Source organism: Andrographis paniculata, unplaced genomic scaffold (assembly GCF_009805555.1).
Source record: "Andrographis paniculata isolate CXL003 unplaced genomic scaffold, ASM980555v1 Contig57END, whole genome shotgun sequence".
In the NCBI taxonomy this organism is placed as follows: Eukaryota; Viridiplantae; Streptophyta; class Magnoliopsida; order Lamiales; family Acanthaceae; genus Andrographis; species Andrographis paniculata.
Window position 1 is genome coordinate 4109571 of NW_026137592.1, and position 17711 is coordinate 4127281.

At 31.3% G+C, this 17711-nt stretch overlaps 1 protein-coding gene and 1 non-coding gene across 4 annotated transcripts; one reads left to right on the forward strand and one right to left on the reverse strand.

Moving 5' to 3' along the window:
- The first annotated feature begins 2937 nt into the window (after window positions 1-2937).
- On the forward strand, window positions 2938-7041 carry LOC127257543 (uncharacterized). 3 transcript variants are annotated; one of them, XM_051284008.1, is made up of 12 exons: window positions 2938-3390; window positions 3504-3622; window positions 4161-4265; window positions 4352-4468; window positions 4670-4925; window positions 5012-5172; window positions 5276-5601; window positions 5697-5796; window positions 5879-5953; window positions 6088-6171; window positions 6261-6377; window positions 6504-7041. In XM_051284008.1, the coding sequence occupies exons 2-12, from the start codon at window positions 3551-3553 to the stop codon at window positions 6807-6809; spliced, it is 1719 nt and encodes a 572-aa protein (XP_051139965.1). In that variant the 5' UTR covers window positions 2938-3390; window positions 3504-3550; the 3' UTR covers window positions 6810-7041. The 3 variants fall into 3 exon arrangements, with proteins under 3 accessions (XP_051139965.1, XP_051139967.1, XP_051139966.1); XM_051284010.1 differs by having other exon boundaries at window positions 2940-3390; window positions 5894-5953; XM_051284009.1 differs by lacking the exons at window positions 2938-3390; window positions 3504-3622 and adding an exon at window positions 3676-3813.
- Window positions 7042-17251: 10210 nt separating this feature from the next.
- TRNAA-CGC (transfer RNA alanine (anticodon CGC)) lies at window positions 17252-17324 on the reverse strand. Its single transcript has one exon. It is a non-coding gene; the product is annotated as a tRNA-Ala (tRNA).
- Between the last annotated feature and the right edge of the window lie 387 nt (window positions 17325-17711).

Here is a 17711-nt window from a genome sequence, read left to right on the forward strand (position 1 = left end):
TTTTCTAATTTTTTCCTTTTTAAAAATACTTTAACCACTTCTATCCATACAAAATAAAATAAATGACATAAATTGAACTCAGTCATAAATGTCATTGTCATGAATAAATATTTTTTTTTTTTTGTTATTTGTAGAAAACAATTATAATAAAGTCAAATCACACTATTCATTATTTTTCTCTACCTATAATATCACATTAAATATTCGATCCGTTCCGCAAGAAGGGTGGCGTTTGTTTTTACACGTAGATTTTTAAATATTAGTATTATATTGGATTATAGTAAAAAAAATAAAAATACCCCTATTAATATGACGTAATATAAAAGTAATGACATTTGTGTAATATATTGTAAGTTAAAAAAGTATTTATTATGTGAAGTAGGTAGTACAATTACTAAATTAGGAAATGATAACCTTGTTTTGGGACGGACAAAAATGAAAAATTGTAACCTTTCAATGAGACGGAGGGAGTACTTAATTTCTAATTTTTATTTTAAATTAAAAATTAATGTAATATTTCAAGTTTCCCATTAATACTTTTTTTTATATAATATATCAAACAATTATTCAAATTAAAATATGTATTATTAAAAACTCAATTCCGCATTAATTTTTAAAGAATAAATTAAATTCCAATTAAAATTCAAATTCTAAATTAATTATTTAGTTTTTTTACCAAATAAATCAAATCAAATCAATATCTATTTTTTATTTTTTATATTATAATAAAATTAATTTAACATTTAAAGTTTTAAATATGTCAACTTGTATTTATATTATATTAAATAATTATTGCGATTTAAAATTTTATCAATTATAATGCAAATATACAATTATTTTTTTTTATTTATGTCTATAAAAAATAAAATTTAAATCTAAATTTTACTATTCATTGGTCTTTCCTAAAATATAAAATCAATTATGCATTATTTATTTTTTATTAAACTAAAAATTAGTTCAAAATATGATATTTATGTTATATAAAATAATTATTTAAAAAAAATTTATTATTTCAAATTTAAATTTGACTATCAAACAAATTTGATATAATTATTAGTAAATATGTAATTAAGTTTTTATGAGATATACAAAAGAAAAAAAGATGAGACTATTTCAATGGAGACAAGTCAGCATGGTGCTATTTATGCAATATGTATAAATATATGTTGATAAATCTTGCAGTATAGTGTCGGTTGAGAGATTTGGACAAAATCTCACTATTCATCTAAAATTTTTCCCCCAAAAACATCAAATCAAACACCTATTTTTTATTTTTTATATTATACTAAAAATCAATTTTACATTCAAAACATCACATCATCACCTATTTATATCACATCATACAACTATTCAAATTCAAAATTTTTACTATTTAAATCTCAACTCAAAATCCAAACCCCCAAACAAACACACCCTTAGTCCATTTCACCTACAGTGTCAATTTCGTCTGTTCCATTTATTCTATCACTTTAATTTTTTTGAAAAAATATTATATACTTTAATTTTATTTTAAATTTTAATTATACTAATTAGTTATTTTAATATTAATTTAAAATTAGTTTTGTTAAATAAAAATTATTTTAACTAATATATTTTTAATTATTTACTGATTATATGTTGGTAACCTTTGATCCTTTACTCCCTTCCTCCCAAACATTCCCAATATTTCTTTTTTGTTTGTCCCAAATTTATGCAATATTTTCAAATTTAGAAATAATTAATAATATATATATATTAATATACACTTCACTTTATCCCATCACATTACTCAAATAGAAAAACAAATAATTATTTCTCTCTCCAATCACATCACTTAAGGGTTGTTTGGGAAACAGCGTTTTGAAAAGCTTTTAGCTTATTGAGCAGTTTTTAGTTGTTTAACCAGTCGAAAAGCTAATTTAGGTGTTTGGTAAATTAGCTTTTTGAAAGAGCTTTTTGGACAAAAAGCTAATTTCTGAAAAGCTCATCTACCCAGCGTTTTGAAAGAACTTTTTCACTTTAATTTTGCTTATTCCTTATTTACCCTTAAAACTTAATTATTTATTTTTTACATATAAATATATTTTTATATAAGTATTTATTAATTATTTTTAATATATTTAATATATTAAATTATATTTTTATTTTTTTTGTAAATTTAAAATAATTACTATTATTAATTATTAGATATAAATTATTTTATTTGTAAAATATATAATTTAAAACTAAATCAAATAAAAAAAACAAAGGTTATTAATTTATTTATATATATTAAAATAATAATTAAAATAATAAAAATATATATACGAAAGATTTATTATTTTATAGTTTACATAATTTCAATAAAAAATTATTATTTTTTAGTAAAAATAATTTTCTTGAATCTAAATAATAAAAATAAAAATAAATATTTTTATAATTTCAATAATTCATAATAAAAATTCTCAAATTTCAAATCAAAATGAACAAAATAAATATTTTAAAAAATAACATATTAATTCTTTAATAATAATTTTATTTATAAACAGCTAATATAAAAAAGTTGTTTTACCAAATACTTTAATACAAACAGCTAATTGTATCAACTAGTCAAACCAACTAATTGAATTAGCTAACACCTAATTGAATCAGCTTACAGCTAATTGCCAAATGCACCTTTAATATCCAAATTATCTCCGATTATCATATTTAATACTCTCCACCTAAATTCGTCGTGAGAAACACAAATATTGCACATTAGTTGGAACGAACGAAGTATATTTTGAAGGCAATATATTTGAATTAAAATTCCAAGTTAGACGGAATGGAATTTGGTTCCCTTGCCAAATAATATTTGTTCATTACCAAAAATCGGTCAAATGAATTATTTTTCTTCCATCTAAACATAATGTACTCCATTTTTATATTCCACGATACATATACAAAATATATATATATAGAGAGAGATAGAGAGAATGCTAGAGAGAGAGGGTGAGGTCTGCTTTGTCCCCTCCCCCACTACGTGATGCAGACGAAGGTGTGTATGTATATATGAAGCTCAGAGACAACCTTTATACATAAAAACTTTGTATATGCTAATAGTACAGTGTAGAGTAGTAATTTTCTCTCTCCATCTGTGCGATGAATAAAGCGTCTCAACCTGAGGAACGAATGATTTGTGTTTGTGTGTGGGTACAGACACAGTCCAGCGGATGATAACGATTGATTGCTGGTGTTGATAAGCTCTCATGATTTCCTTCCTGCTGTTGGGATCGGGAAATTTTTGCGCCGATTGGATTGGAGTGGTGCCCGAAGAGAAGAACTGTGTAAAGTAGTTTGTTAGTTTTGCCGTTTCGAGCTTAATTAGCTTTCGATCGATTCATCCTGCGCTCGCACCTCTCGCCTCGCCAGTGAATTCCTCGCTCGTCAGAGGTGTGTATTATTCCTCCATTTATTGGCTTCATTAATACACCCAGCCTATTGTTTGATTTGCGAATTCCTTTTTTTTCTTCGGGGATATTAAATGCGTGGTGTTGGTGTTGCAGCGGCGGAGATCATTGATTAATTTGGTACCTGGGGACTGACGAAAAAGATGAATACCAGAGGCAGAGGCAGGAGCAGGACCAGTTTGCAGGCTGTGAAGGTGCCGGAGACGACAGAAAAAGTACTGTTCGTGTTATTAATTCGCCCTATTTTAATGAATATGTACAGAGACAGAGTTATTGTTCTGAGCTTGTTTTATTTAAGTATCCATTTGTTGGATTTTGATCTTGAAAAGAAGAAGAAGAAGAAATGGCTTCATCTTGTAGTGGCAGGAGGATCCAGAGGATTAAATTCTTCAAATTTTTAGATAAAGTATGCGTCTCTGGTTTGAATCCCTAATTTGATTTTCAAAATCTCCTGATTTGTAGTAGAAGATGGATTACATTGTTCAATTGGTTTTGAAATTTCGATCTTAATTTGCTCATGATTGTTTTTCAGGCTCTTGTTAACTGTTAATCCCTGTTCTTGATTGTCTTTGTAAAGCTACTGATACTTTTTTTTTTTTTGGTTATCTTTAGCTTATACATGTTTACTGTTTGAGATCTTTTTCTTTTTTTCAATCAGTGTGCACTTAATATCAAGAGAGCTTTATCTTTATCCTATAGAGTTGTAATTCCTTTCTTGTGGGGATCTGATTGTTGTTTGCAAAACTTTAATAGGAAAAAGTGGAAATCCAAAGGGGTAGAATGGTGAATGACAAGATGAGAATGATGACGAACCGTCGAGGTTCGAGTAGGGAAAGGAAGATCGCACTGCAGCAAGATGTGTGTGTGTTTTCGCGATCTGCAGTCACTTTTATCGTTATCTCTTCGAATTCTGAGTAATTTTAGTTACATTTCTCATTTTGCAGGTTGATAAGCTGAAGAAGAAGCTCAGACATGAAGAAAATGTTCATCGAGCTTTGGAGAGGGCCTTCACCCGGCCACCGGGAGCTCTTCCTCGCCTCCCACCTTATCTTCCCCCAGATGTCAGTCTCAAATCTCCTAGTTTACTGTTCTTTAAGTTTCTGATCTTTTATTACACAATTAATGGAATTCCTGTAACTCAAAAGGACATATTGGTCGAAATTGAAATAACTTGTTCTGTAATGAATGGGAGTAGACAAGCTACTGATCATTTGTTTAGCCTGGTTTGGAAATTTTTGTAAATCTTGTATGGACATGTGCAGACACTTGAGCTTCTTGCCGAAGTCGCAGTTTTGGAGGAAGAAGTGGTTCGGCTCGAAGAAAGAGTTGTGCATTTCAGGCAGGGGCTATATCAGGAAGCTGTCTACATTTCTTCATCGAAGAAGAACATGGATGGCTCTGCTGATTTCTGCAATCCCGATCAAATTACAGATCTGAAATCAATGCCGGCTAAATCATTGCTTCAGATGGAGTCGAATGTGGCCGCTTTATCAGGGAAGAATTTGCTCTCTCTTTCAGGTAACACGACTAATGAGTAAGCTCTAGCTTCTTTAACTAAAAATTTATGATATCAGTGACAGATTGCATTTGGTTATTGTTGTTAGATGAAAAGAGGGGGAAGGAAAACCAATCGAGTGCCAATTCCTCGAAGAATAAGCAGCAATCGCCAAACTCAAAGTTAAGGCTGAAGATCGGATCTCCATTAAAAAATTCTCGCGTCGAATGTGGATCAGTCGAGAGGCAAATTGATGCTAACAAATTACAGGTTCTCTTTTTCCACTTGATTTGTTACCACACGACGAAACACTTAAAGAATCCATTAGATTTAACAAGAAATTAATTTTTGCATTTTCTCTGTGTCTTTTCAGTTTGAAAGCAATGTAAACATGGATGCTCGGAGTTCAAAAGAGAGAAATCCCGTCAACCATGATGAAGTACCAGAAGTTTCCGACAACCCAAACAAAATTTCCGAAAACATGCTTAAATGTTTGATGAGCATTTTAGTGGGAATGACTTCTTTGTCAATCCCAGACTCGGAGAATCTCAAGTACACTGAGTTTAAAGATCCTTACGGCATATCTTCAAAGTGTGGGAAGCTAGACATTGGTTCGTATAAAAACTTGTTGTCTATTGACGCATCCTCGATCAAGCAAAACCAGACAACCATATCTATAATTCTAGTTCGAAGATTAAAGTAAGTTACTATCAATCAAACTTTAAAGTTTTGTTCTGTTATCATAACTTTAGTAATCGTGCAGCAGCTAATGCGTTGTCTGCCTTCAATTATAGGTTTCTACTCGAAAAACTGGCATCGGTTGAGCTAAAGGGCCTCAGTCATCAAGAAAAACTTGCATTCTGGATAAACTTGTACAACTCGTGCATGATGAATGTAAGATCAAGAGCTATCCTCACTTTTACGACGACCATTTTAGGCATTTCGAAATTTATGAAGAAAGCGATGTAGATAAAAGATTCATTTATTTCAGGCATTTATTGAGTATGGCATTCCTGAGAGTCCTGAAAAAGTTGTTACGCTGATGCAAAAGGTAACCATAACTTTTCCCTTTCTCTTTACATTTATGCTATTCTTTTTGTGACATTACATTAGGCAGTTTTCGGATATGTTCTCATGTGCTAATGCTAATACACGCCTGTTTTCGCGTCTATAATTAATGCTCAGGCGACGATTAATGTTGGTGGACACATTCTAAATGCTATAACGATCGAACATTTCATACTGAGACTGCCTTATCACTCGAAACATGTAAGGACCTTTTAGCGCAAGACCCTTTCATCCATTTATCCATTTGGGTTCTGTTTTTATGACTAATCTTATAATTTCGACATCCTCAGACATTCTCAAAGGGTGCAAAACATGATGATGCGACTACACGCAGCATGTTTAGCTTAGAACTGTCTGAACCATTGGTGACATTCGCACTCTCTTGCGGAAGCTGGTCCTCCCCTGCTGTAAGTTACTTCTCCCGGTAATTTACAATTAGCTCGCTCGAAAATACGAAATATTCAAGAAATCCTCTGCAAATTTATTAACAATCGAAGTAATCATTCTGCAATGAACATGGTTTTGTATCGAAGGTGCGAGTGTACACTGCATCTGAAGTTGAGCACGAGCTCGAAGCTGCTAAACGGGAGTACTTACAAGCCGCGATTGGCATTTCAACATCGGAGAAACTTATATCAATACCAAAATTACTCGACTGGTATCTTCTCGACTTTGCTAAGGACTTGGAGTCTCTACTCGACTGGATATGTCTCCAATTGCCGTACGAACTGAGGAAAGAATTAATGAAGTGGCTGGAGATGCAGAAGGATCGACCTCTTCGACAACTGGTCCGGATAATGCCGTATGAGTTCAACTTCAGATACCTTCTGTGGAGATGAACAAGGTTAGCTAGCTCAAATTCTCCATTGTTTTTCTTCAAGTTACAGCAAAATTTTTGTAGTTGGAATTAAGTTTGATATATTATATAGCTAAAATTGTATAATCAATCAATCCTTCATGTAAATTATAAGGTTTGGGTTGGGTTGGGTTGGGTATATTATACCCTGAAATGTTTGGTTGGTTCCTTCGTTGATGTATGAATTGAAAACTTCACTTGATAAATAAAAATGGCTTTATTTATTTATTTTCTTGTCTTGTTTGTTAACTCAATATATACTTGAAAGATATAAAAAATCATACAAGGAGTAGGCAAGACTATCCATGCATGCTCCTGAGTAGGGGTGGGCAAAAAAATCGAATGGAATTTTCGGTTAATCGAGTAAATTCGATTCGAATACAAATACTGTATATTTGATATTTGTTCGAATCGGTTCTCTTCTGAAATTTGATCGTTATGTTCGTGCTATCGAGGAATCCAATAATATAAATAACTATCTTGTAGTAAGTGGTGTCAAAGTTCTATGTGAAAAAGTTCTACCTAAAAAGACTATGAAATAGTTTATGTAGTGAGGATTAAAAAGACCTATTAAAAATAAAATCAATTGATGAAATGAGGATAAATCTCTCCGGACAAGAAATGAATAAGAAATTAGATTAAGGTTTCAATCATTAATTTAATATAATCTTGTTGATTAATTAATAATTTGATTATAAACATTAGATATGATCAAATGCTCAATTTTTCTTTACTTTGTTGGTGGTAATGATACAAGTGATTAATCATATCTTTAATAAAAAAAAAATAAACTAAGTACAATAATAGAATAATTTTTCCAATTGAATTTAGCAAGAGAAAATCTAGTTCGAATATTTTCAGATATTTTTTTGTTTGTTTTTTTCTGGTTGATCATATAATTTCTAGGCTAAAATGACCAATCTATATACTACTTCATCAAATCAATATACAAGTACATATATAAATATTCAATTGACACACAATTGCAAGAATATTTTAGAATCTGATCACAATAAATTTTTTTTTTTTTTTTTTTAAAATAATAGTCATAAAACATAAAAATTGCAAAAATATCAACTAACAAATAAAAGAAACAAAAATTCCATCAAGAATGATCATGTTGTGTTGTGAAGTCCAAGTTGGAACCCGAACGAGTATTATACATCTAACCCCTGACTTAGCCACTCTCAGATATTGATCATTTTGATCGAATTGACTCAAAAAGATTTCGTCTTCTTGTGTGTGCGTTTGTACGCATATTTGTTTTGTTTTGTTTTTTATTTTTTTATATTTTAAAATTTTTAACATATAATTATGATCTTCTTGTAATTCTCTCTCCTCCACTGCCAATTATGTCAACCTATCCTCCATGCCAAACAATGGATAATGACGAATTCTCCCATCCGCTCAATCCATATGTATATACACAATATCGTTTTGACTAAATGTTGATTCTATTTTTTATGGCATTGATTACTCTTTTATTCATAAATCAAATTCCAAATCTATTAAAATATTATCCTTTAGCCCTTAATGTTTATCTATAGTCTTTCTTTTGACTTTGATACATGAGCATGCCTAACGGTGATGTTTTTTCTTAAATTTATTTTTCCTCGTTTTCAAACATCAAATAAAATTCTATCACAAGTTTGTAGGTTTCATGATTGTTAGATTTGTTAGATATATTATGTACGGAGGTATTTTTGTATTTATAATAGTATAAGGGCAGTTTAGGTATTTTGTATAATTTTAATATATTAGGGTATTTATATTTCGTAATATTCAATTTTTATCAATGAGAATCGCGATATTCTTCATGGTAGCAGAGCTACCCTAATCCCGTCACCCATCCAACCCTGTCCAGCCACTCACTGCCCGCCGCCCGCCACCACGTTGTCCTCTCTCCCTTCCTTCGGTCTGGCTGTCCAGTTAAGGTTGTTTGGTGTTTTTTCTCCGGGGTTGAATTTTTATTAGGTTGTGGCTTAAGATTTCAGTTGCTTTTGTGATTATGAATTTATAGAGCTCTCTTCAATTCAAATATTGCCCCAAACATGTTTGCTTTTACTTTTTTTTTTTTTTTTTTTTTTTTTTTTTCGGGTGTTCTTTCTCCAACTCCGGACATTGCTACCGAACGATTGGTTGGGGGTTCTAACTGTGACTCTTGGTCCAAAGCACCGAACGATTGGTTCAGGGTTCTAACTATGACTCTTGGTCTAAAGTTGTCCAAATGTGGTGTATGGGTCAAGGTTTGGTAAATCACCTTGTTATTCTATCCGATCCGATTGTTGACACTGAGACAGTTTCATGGCTTAAGGCTGATGCTTTATTATGCGGTTTGCTTTGACACTCATTGTTCCAAGCCTTCATCCAATTTTTACCAATTTTACAAACTGTGATGATCTTCGGAGACGTGCGAAGACTTTATATATCAATTATATTCAGCGCCTCTATAGTGTGGTATCTAATTTGGTCAATTTTTATCAACCCGGATTGACAATTCTAGAGTATCTCGGTAAACTTTCATCCATCAAAGTTGAACTCAATTCAGTTTTACCTCCGGGGAAAAACAGTTGCGGAGGAGCTTGCTTAGCGCGATACATTCTATATAGTGTGTGCACTAGTTGGTCTTGGTTCAGCTATGAGTCCGGTTCGGGATCACCTTATTTTCAGCTCAAAAGTTTCAACTTTTGATGATATTTATTCTCGTTTATTACATGTCTCCTCTGTGGCTCATCCGACTTTTTATTCTAGAGATAAGTCTGCTCTACTAGCTTACCTTCTTCACCTATGCAAAGTGATCCTAGTCCTCATGGGAGCTTTCGTGGGACCTCTCGTCCATGTTGCACTTATTGCAATAGGTGGGCTATAATTGTGATAAATGTTTTAAATTGTATGGCCGGCCACCTCGGGCTGTTGTTTCGCAGGCTGAAAGTCCTCAGTTATCATGCAATTTTTTCACTTTGATTGATTCAGACTATGAGCAATATCTTGCATACTAAGCTTCAAAGCAGTCATCTTCTTCACCCATTGCCTCTGTCGCTCACACTGGTACCTCTCTTGGATCATGGGTCTTTGATTTTGGTGCCTCTCCTCACCTATCTGGTAATCCAATTTTTTTTTTTCCGAATTTTATAAGTCTACCTCGTTACCTTATGTTACTTTAGCTGGGGGGTCACGAGTTTCTGTTAAGGCTGTTGGTGATGCTCAACCATTGCCATGTGTTCTCTTATCTTCCGTCCTTTTTGTTCCTTATTGTCCATTTAAATCTTGTTTATGTTAGTCCATTTAAATGTTCTTTAGTTTATCTTCATTGTCTTGTGAGTCGTGTCAGCTAGGAAAAAAAATCGCATTTTGTTTCCCCAGGGTTGATATGCCTTTTGCTTTACTCCACTCTGATATATGGGGTCCGTGTCGAACTACTTCTCTATTTGGATTTCAGTACTATGTTACATTTTTTTTATGACTTCTTAAGATGTACTTGACTTTATTTGATGAAAGCTCATTCCGAACCATTTCTGTCTTTGAAACATTTTATGGTGAAATTCAAAATCAGTTTGGCGTGTCTCTTAAAATACTTCACTGATAATGCCACTAAATACTTCTCTACTCCAATGACTCAACTTATGTAATCTCATAGTATTTTACACCAGTCATCTTGTGTTTATACTCCTTAGCAAAATGGGCTGGCTGAACGCAAAAATCGTCATTGCTCGTACTTTGCTTGTGGATCATCATGTTCCTTTCCGGTTTTGGGCTGATGCTGTTCTTAATGCCTGCTATCTTATCAACCGCATGCCATCCTCAGTTCTCTAGAATAAAATTCCCCACTAGATGTTATTCCCTCAAGATCTTTTATATTATTCACCCCTTTATATCTTTAGGTGTACTGCATTTGTTCATGATCACTCCTTGGCTCGGGATAAGTTAGCTCTACGTGCGTTGAAGTGTGTTTTCCTTGGCTATTCTAGGGTTCAAAAGGGTTATAAGTGTTTATCTCCTTATACTCGTAGGTATTACTTTTCAGCCGATGTTACATTTTTTGAGTCCATATCTTATTTCTCTTCGTCATCTTCGATCTTGTCTGTCAACCATGTGTTACCTATTCCTTTTTTTTTTTCCCTCTTCTTTCACATCCACCTCTTCAGGTTTACACTTGTCGTCCTCGCCCGCAAGTGTTCCATTCCAATGGTTCTACCGCTCATGTTCCTCTAGCGTCTATCGACTGTCCCGGCTCTCAAGACTTGCCATTGTCTTCTTTTCATGCAGCTCCTATCCTGCCAGATTCTGTACCATTACGATGAGGTACTCGTTCTTCTCGTAATCCTCACCTTATTTACAATTTTCTTAGTTTTCATCATTTGTCTTGCACATACTATACCTTTGTGTCAAACTTATCATTCGTCTCCCTTCCTAAATCCCTTTGTGAAGCTCTTTCTCACCCAGGTTGGCGAGAAACAATGATAGATGAAATAGCTGCTTTGCATGCTAATGGTACTTGGGACTTGGTGCATTTGCCTTTAGGTAAGTCCCCCGTGGCTTGTTGTTGGGTTTATGCAGTTAAGGTTGATTCGGATGGTCAAGTTGCTCGTCTTATGGCCCGTTTGGTGGTTAAGGACTTCACACACGTTTTTGGTGAGGATTATACTGAAATATTCTCACATATTGCCAAAATGTCTTCGATCCATCTTTTTATTGCTTTGGCTGATATACAATACTGTCCTCTTCATCAGCTTGATATTAAAAATGTATTTCTACATGGAAAACTCCAGGAGGAAATTTATATGGAGCAACCACCTAGATTTTTTGGTCAGAGAGAGTCTGGTCTTGTTTGTAAACTATGTTGTTCGCTTTATGGATTGAAATAATCTCCGCGTGTTTGGTTCGGTCGATTCAGTAGTGTTATACAAGAGTTTAGCATGATCCGAAGTGCATTAGACCATCCCGTCTTTTATAGGCAACATCAAGTGGTAAGTATTTATATCTTAGTGTGTATGTTGATGATATTGTTATCACTGGAAATGATCAAGAAGAGCTCATTCAATTAAAGCAGCACCTATTTAAGCATTTTCCAACTAAGAATATGGGACCGTTAAAATACTTTCTTGGTATTGAGATTGCTCAATCACGTGATGGTATTGTTCTTTCAAAATGGAAGTACGCATTGGATATCTTAAAAGAAACTAGTTTGTCTGACTGCAAGCCAGTAGTCTCTCCCATGGATCCAAATTTGAAGCTTCATCTGAGACAAGGAAAGCTATTAGCTGATGTAGAAAGATATCGTAGAATGGTTAGTAAACTTAACTATCTCACACTTACTCGACCTAATCTCTCTTTTTCTGTAAGTGTTGTGAGTCTTCAGTCTCCATGCGATTGTCACTTAGATGCTGCCATTCGAATCTTAAAGTACAACAAAGGGTCTTTCGGTAGAGGTTTATTGTACACTAATGAAGGTCACACTGAAGTAATTGTGTACTAAAATGCTGATTTGGCAGGATTCCCAGTTGATAGATGCTCTACTTTAGGATATTGCATATTTGTGGGAGGTAACCTTATCTCATGGGAAAGTAAGAAACAAAATGTTGTTGCTCGATCAAGTGCAAAGGCAGAATATCGAGCCATGAAATTAGTGATATGTGAACTTATTTGGGTAAAACAACTACTTCATGAACTCAATATAATGGAAGTTTTAGAAATGAAACATTTTTGTGACAATCAAGCTGCCTTGCATATTGCATATAATCCGTGTTTCATGAGAGGACTAAATATATGAAGATTGATTGTCATTTTATTTGGGAAAAGGTGTTATCTAGATGCATTGCCACTCGTCATGTTGCTTAAAGTGATCAACTTGCAAACATTCTTACCAAATCTCTTAGAGGCCCTTGAATGAAATTTCTATGTGACAACCTTGGATCATATGATTTGTATTCTCCAATTTGAGGGGAGTGTTAGATATATTATGTATATGAGTATTTATTTATTTATAATAATATAAGGAAAATTTAGGTATTTTGTATAGTTTTATTATATTAGGGTTTTTGTATATTATAATATTCAGTTTTTATCAATGAGAATCACGATATTCGTCAATAATAAATTATGAAAGACAATCGAAATGAATATACATATACATGCAAGAACTTATTGTTAGTCAATGAATTGATAAGCTCACTTTAAACTCATGACAAAGGATTAATAGAATACAAAATGAGTTCCTTGAGTAGGGATTTTAATCAAAGATTTTATTATATATATATTTTTTTTCTAGAAAAGACTCACCAAAATTATATATATATTTTTCTAGAAGACTCACTAAAATCAACAACAAAGAAATTTTATAGAAGAAATCAACCCAATCGCGGAAGAGAATGAAAAAAAAATATTTGCTTCCGAAAAAAAAGAAAACAAATCTAGAAAAAAAAAGCGCAAAAAGAGTCCATATTGGATTATCTACAAGAACATCAATCGTTGTTGTTGTTGTTATTATTATTATTATTTTCAAGTATAAGAGGTGTCAAGTTGAAATCACCCTTGAGATGAAAAAATGGGAAAACTGAAGCATACTTTACTAAGGAGTATAATGTAGAGTCTTAGACATCATATTATTTAACACATATGCTGAAATATGAAGAATATATATATAATGGCTATATAACAACCATATAAAAAATAATAGAATAATTTTTTACATCTCGACAGAGGCTGCATCACACATATAAAGCATGAAAATGAAAAAATACAGATCACATAAAAAAGAGAATGATTGTAGTGTTTACCAAAAGAAATAACAAAAAAAATTAATTGATAAAATTCTATACATGCCAAATCTAGTGGAAAACCTTTAAGCGTTAGGCAACTTATACAACATGGATATTATGTAATTTTTTTAGGATGAAAATGCCAAATTTTTAACAAGAATAATGACTTTTTGGCTGATGTTGACATGTGTATGAATAAAATTTTTTCTTGGATTATACCTTCAAGCAATCAATTTGTCGTGAAGAATAAAGTCTTGGAAATTTTATCACGTGACATTTAAGCTATGACCACTTAGATATAGTAGCATTGTGTATTTTGAAACAAAGTAAAATGGTTATTGGATTACCAACCTTCGTCGCAAAGAAAAATTATATAAATGGTACTATTATAACAGAATGCATCGATCTCTACTTTCTAAAACTTCATAGAGAGCTCCACTACCTATTGAGTTGATATACTATGATAAATGTGGTTCTACGAAGATAATGTCACTCAATGAGAAGAAATACTTGATTTTAGTTATTGATTTCACAAAGATGCTGTAAGTATAGTTTTGAAAGAAAAAACTAAGAGGTTTTTCAATAGTTTCTCAAATTAAAAGGCATCGTAGAGAATCCAAGTGACTGCCAAATAAAAATACTCTTGAAAAAAAAATAAAATAAAATAACCCAAAGAGTTCATATATGCTCTATTCTTACAACATTTCAAAAAAAATAAAAAAGACATGACAAAGATATTTTATTGTGAGTTATACCCCACAACAATTGGTGTGGTTGGAATAGGAAACTACATTGTATTGGAAGAGGCTTGGAACATGTTGACAGGGAAAAGACTTTCATATAATTTATGGGTTGAAATAGTTAATACCATTGTTTATATGCTAAACAAATCACCTATCAAAGCATTACAGAATAAGACTCCATTCAAAGCTTAGAATAAAATAAATTCTGGTACTAAATCTTTTAAAGATATTTGGAATAGATTCTTTTTCTCATGTACTAATTATAAAATGAAGTGATGAAACGAAGTGGCAAAAAATATTAAATATAAAGAATACAATATGCTTATTTTTAGAGATGTCATCTTTGGTGAAGGTGGTGTTTGAAATTGGAAGAGAAAATTTATTTTAGATCATAAAAAGTTAAAATTAGTATGATATATATATATATATATATATATATAAGCAATGAACAAATATATTGATATGATTAAGAAGATCCAAACATGGAAATTCTCAATTTAGTGGAAAAGAAAAATATCATTTGGATGAAGTGGATCTAAAAAATAAAATATAACAAGGATGATTTATCACAAAAATACAAGGTATCACTTTTTGACAAAGTGTAAGCACAACATTTTGATCTTGACTTTAATGATTTTTTTTTTTTTTGGTGGTGAGAATAAATACTATTTGGATTGTCCTTGCAATTATGACCACTGAATCTTTATCAATTTGATGTGAATTATGCCATTTTAAATAAAAGATTAGAGGAAGAAGTATATTTAAAACAACTATAATGATTCATGATGAAATAAAAAAAAGAGAAAAGTCTATTGTCTTTGAAAGATATACGGGCTAAAGTAAGCCTTACGAGCCTAAACAACAAAATTGATAGGCACTTTTCAAGTTACAATTTTCATTACATGTCAAAAGAGCTTTCACTATACCTTAAGAAAAAAAAAAAAAAAAAGAGTGATTTTTCTTGTTGTTATTATATGTTGATGATTTAATTTATTTTGAAACTAACTAATCATTGCTAGAGAAGTTTTAGAACAAGATAAAGATGTAATTTGAAATAACAAATTTAAGAACACTGAAGTATGAAAATACAAATGTGGTAAAGTGAACGAGAAATTTTTCTTTCAGAAGAAAATTATGTTAATGTCACCATGATATGATTTTTCATAGGTAATTACAAATCCAAATTCACACCAATGATGGTAAATAACGAACTCCAATAGTTAGTGATAATTTAAATAAGGTGAATGTTACAATCTTAGAAGTATAGTGTGGTTCCTAGTTTATTTAATATACACAAGTCCAGATTTGTCTTTACAATTAGTGTTGTTTCAAGGTAAAAGAGTGATGCTAGAAAAAATTTATTTGTAGCAGTTAAAAAAATTATGTAGTATATCTTCAAGAAAATAAAAAACTTTTTATTTTATGAAAAGGAAAGACAATTGCAGTTTGGTTGGATATGTTGTAGCGATTGAATTGGCTGAATTAATTGTAAAAAGAGCTTCACAAGCTATATGCTCTATCTTAGGAAATCTCCAACATCCTAGTGTTCAAAGAAACAAAAAATCGTAGCCTCATTATCTACCGAAACTAAGTACTTCGCTTCTACTGAAGCGACTTATAAAGAAGTTTGCCTAATAAAAATGTTAGAAGATTTGCAATTGAAACAAAAGCATGTAACAATAGTTTTCTATGAAAAAAATCCTATATCTCATTAATCAAAATTCTAATCTTTCGTGCTCATTTCATACATATCGATCTGCATGATCACTTTCTTCAAGACTATGTATTAAAGAGAAAAATAAATATCGTTTTAATCAATTCAAGTGAGTAATATTCTCACCAAGCCACTAGGTGTAAATAATATAGAGTGATACAAATGACATATGAAATAATTTAGTTTAGCAATTAATCTGGCCACAATACCAAACTAAATCAAACATTATTAAACTTTAAATCAGAAATCACAGAAATACTTAGCAACTGAGAAATTTCATAAATTACCAAGTTGTTTAATTTTTTTCACTCATAAACTAGAAAAAGTAAAATACTCCCTAGTCATGGGAAGAAGAACAAAAATAATAAAGATAAACATCGTCTTAGAGTAATCGGATTGACGGGAAGAACTTGAAACCGCCTTATTGCTTTTATTGCTGCCCTAATTTTGTAGCAATTGAGCTTTTGGGCCTTTAATTAATTCTTCAAAGTCATTGGACCTTCTTGTTCTTTTTTTCCTTTAATTCTACTAATTTTATTATTTTTGTCCTGTAAATCATAAATAACAATATATACACAAATTAGGTAGAATCCAATCAAATCAATCAAATATCACAAATAATATAAATATTTAACACATGCGATTTCTGACATGCGATTTTTGACTATTATAAAAATTGCAAATTAAGAAAGGATGTTGAAAATAAAATTTATAATTTTCAAGTCAATTATTATTATAATTATATCTTATGCCCTAGGAACTATCAAATACTCGTTCCGCCCCTGATAATTATGCCAATATTTAATTTTTGATTGTCTGTTAAATTTGTTTTTAATTCATTTATAATAAATAAGTTATCAACTCATAATTTTATTATTCTTATTTTAACACATAATAACTAATGTGTCGTTACTTTTCTATTTATTCTATAATTTTTTTGTCATTTTTTTAAAATAAAATTTTTATCCTACACTATTTTACTTTTTACATATTCTATGTTTAAAATAACATAATAATTTCGAACAGAAAAATAATAAAATATTAAACTAATATTCCCTCCGTCCGAGAAATTTAGCCCATTTTCTTTGTGTTTTTACAAAGAAGTGGGATTTAATTTCCCGGACAGAGGGAGTAGTATATAGTTAAAAAGTCATATCTAAAACGGAAAAAAAAGTCATACCTACGGGACAAAAGAAAAATTGCAAAAATTTGGAGGTGCGGAGAATTGAACCCCGTGCCTCTCGCATGCGAAGCGAGCGCTCTACCATATGAGCTACACCCCCAATTGATATATATATATTATGTGCTAAAATCAAACATAATATATATTGTACTGTACTATTTTGTTAGTTCATTTTGATACAAATTATATTTATATTAACATTCATATAAATAGTATATTGTATGGAATTTTGGTATCCTCCTGATGTTGATTAAATTTCAGGAGCATCCTGAATCATTTTAATCCGTTGGATTGTTTTTATTGGCAATTCAACGATTGAGTTTGATTGAGGGTATTTTGGTAATTGAAAAAATTCATTAAGATATCTAATTAGAAAAAATCAATTAGAAAAAATTATCGTAACTACCTCCGATAATTTCGGGATTAAAATTTTCTTAAACAAACAAAAAAGTTTCCTAAGTAATTACTTTCAAAATTGTATACACTC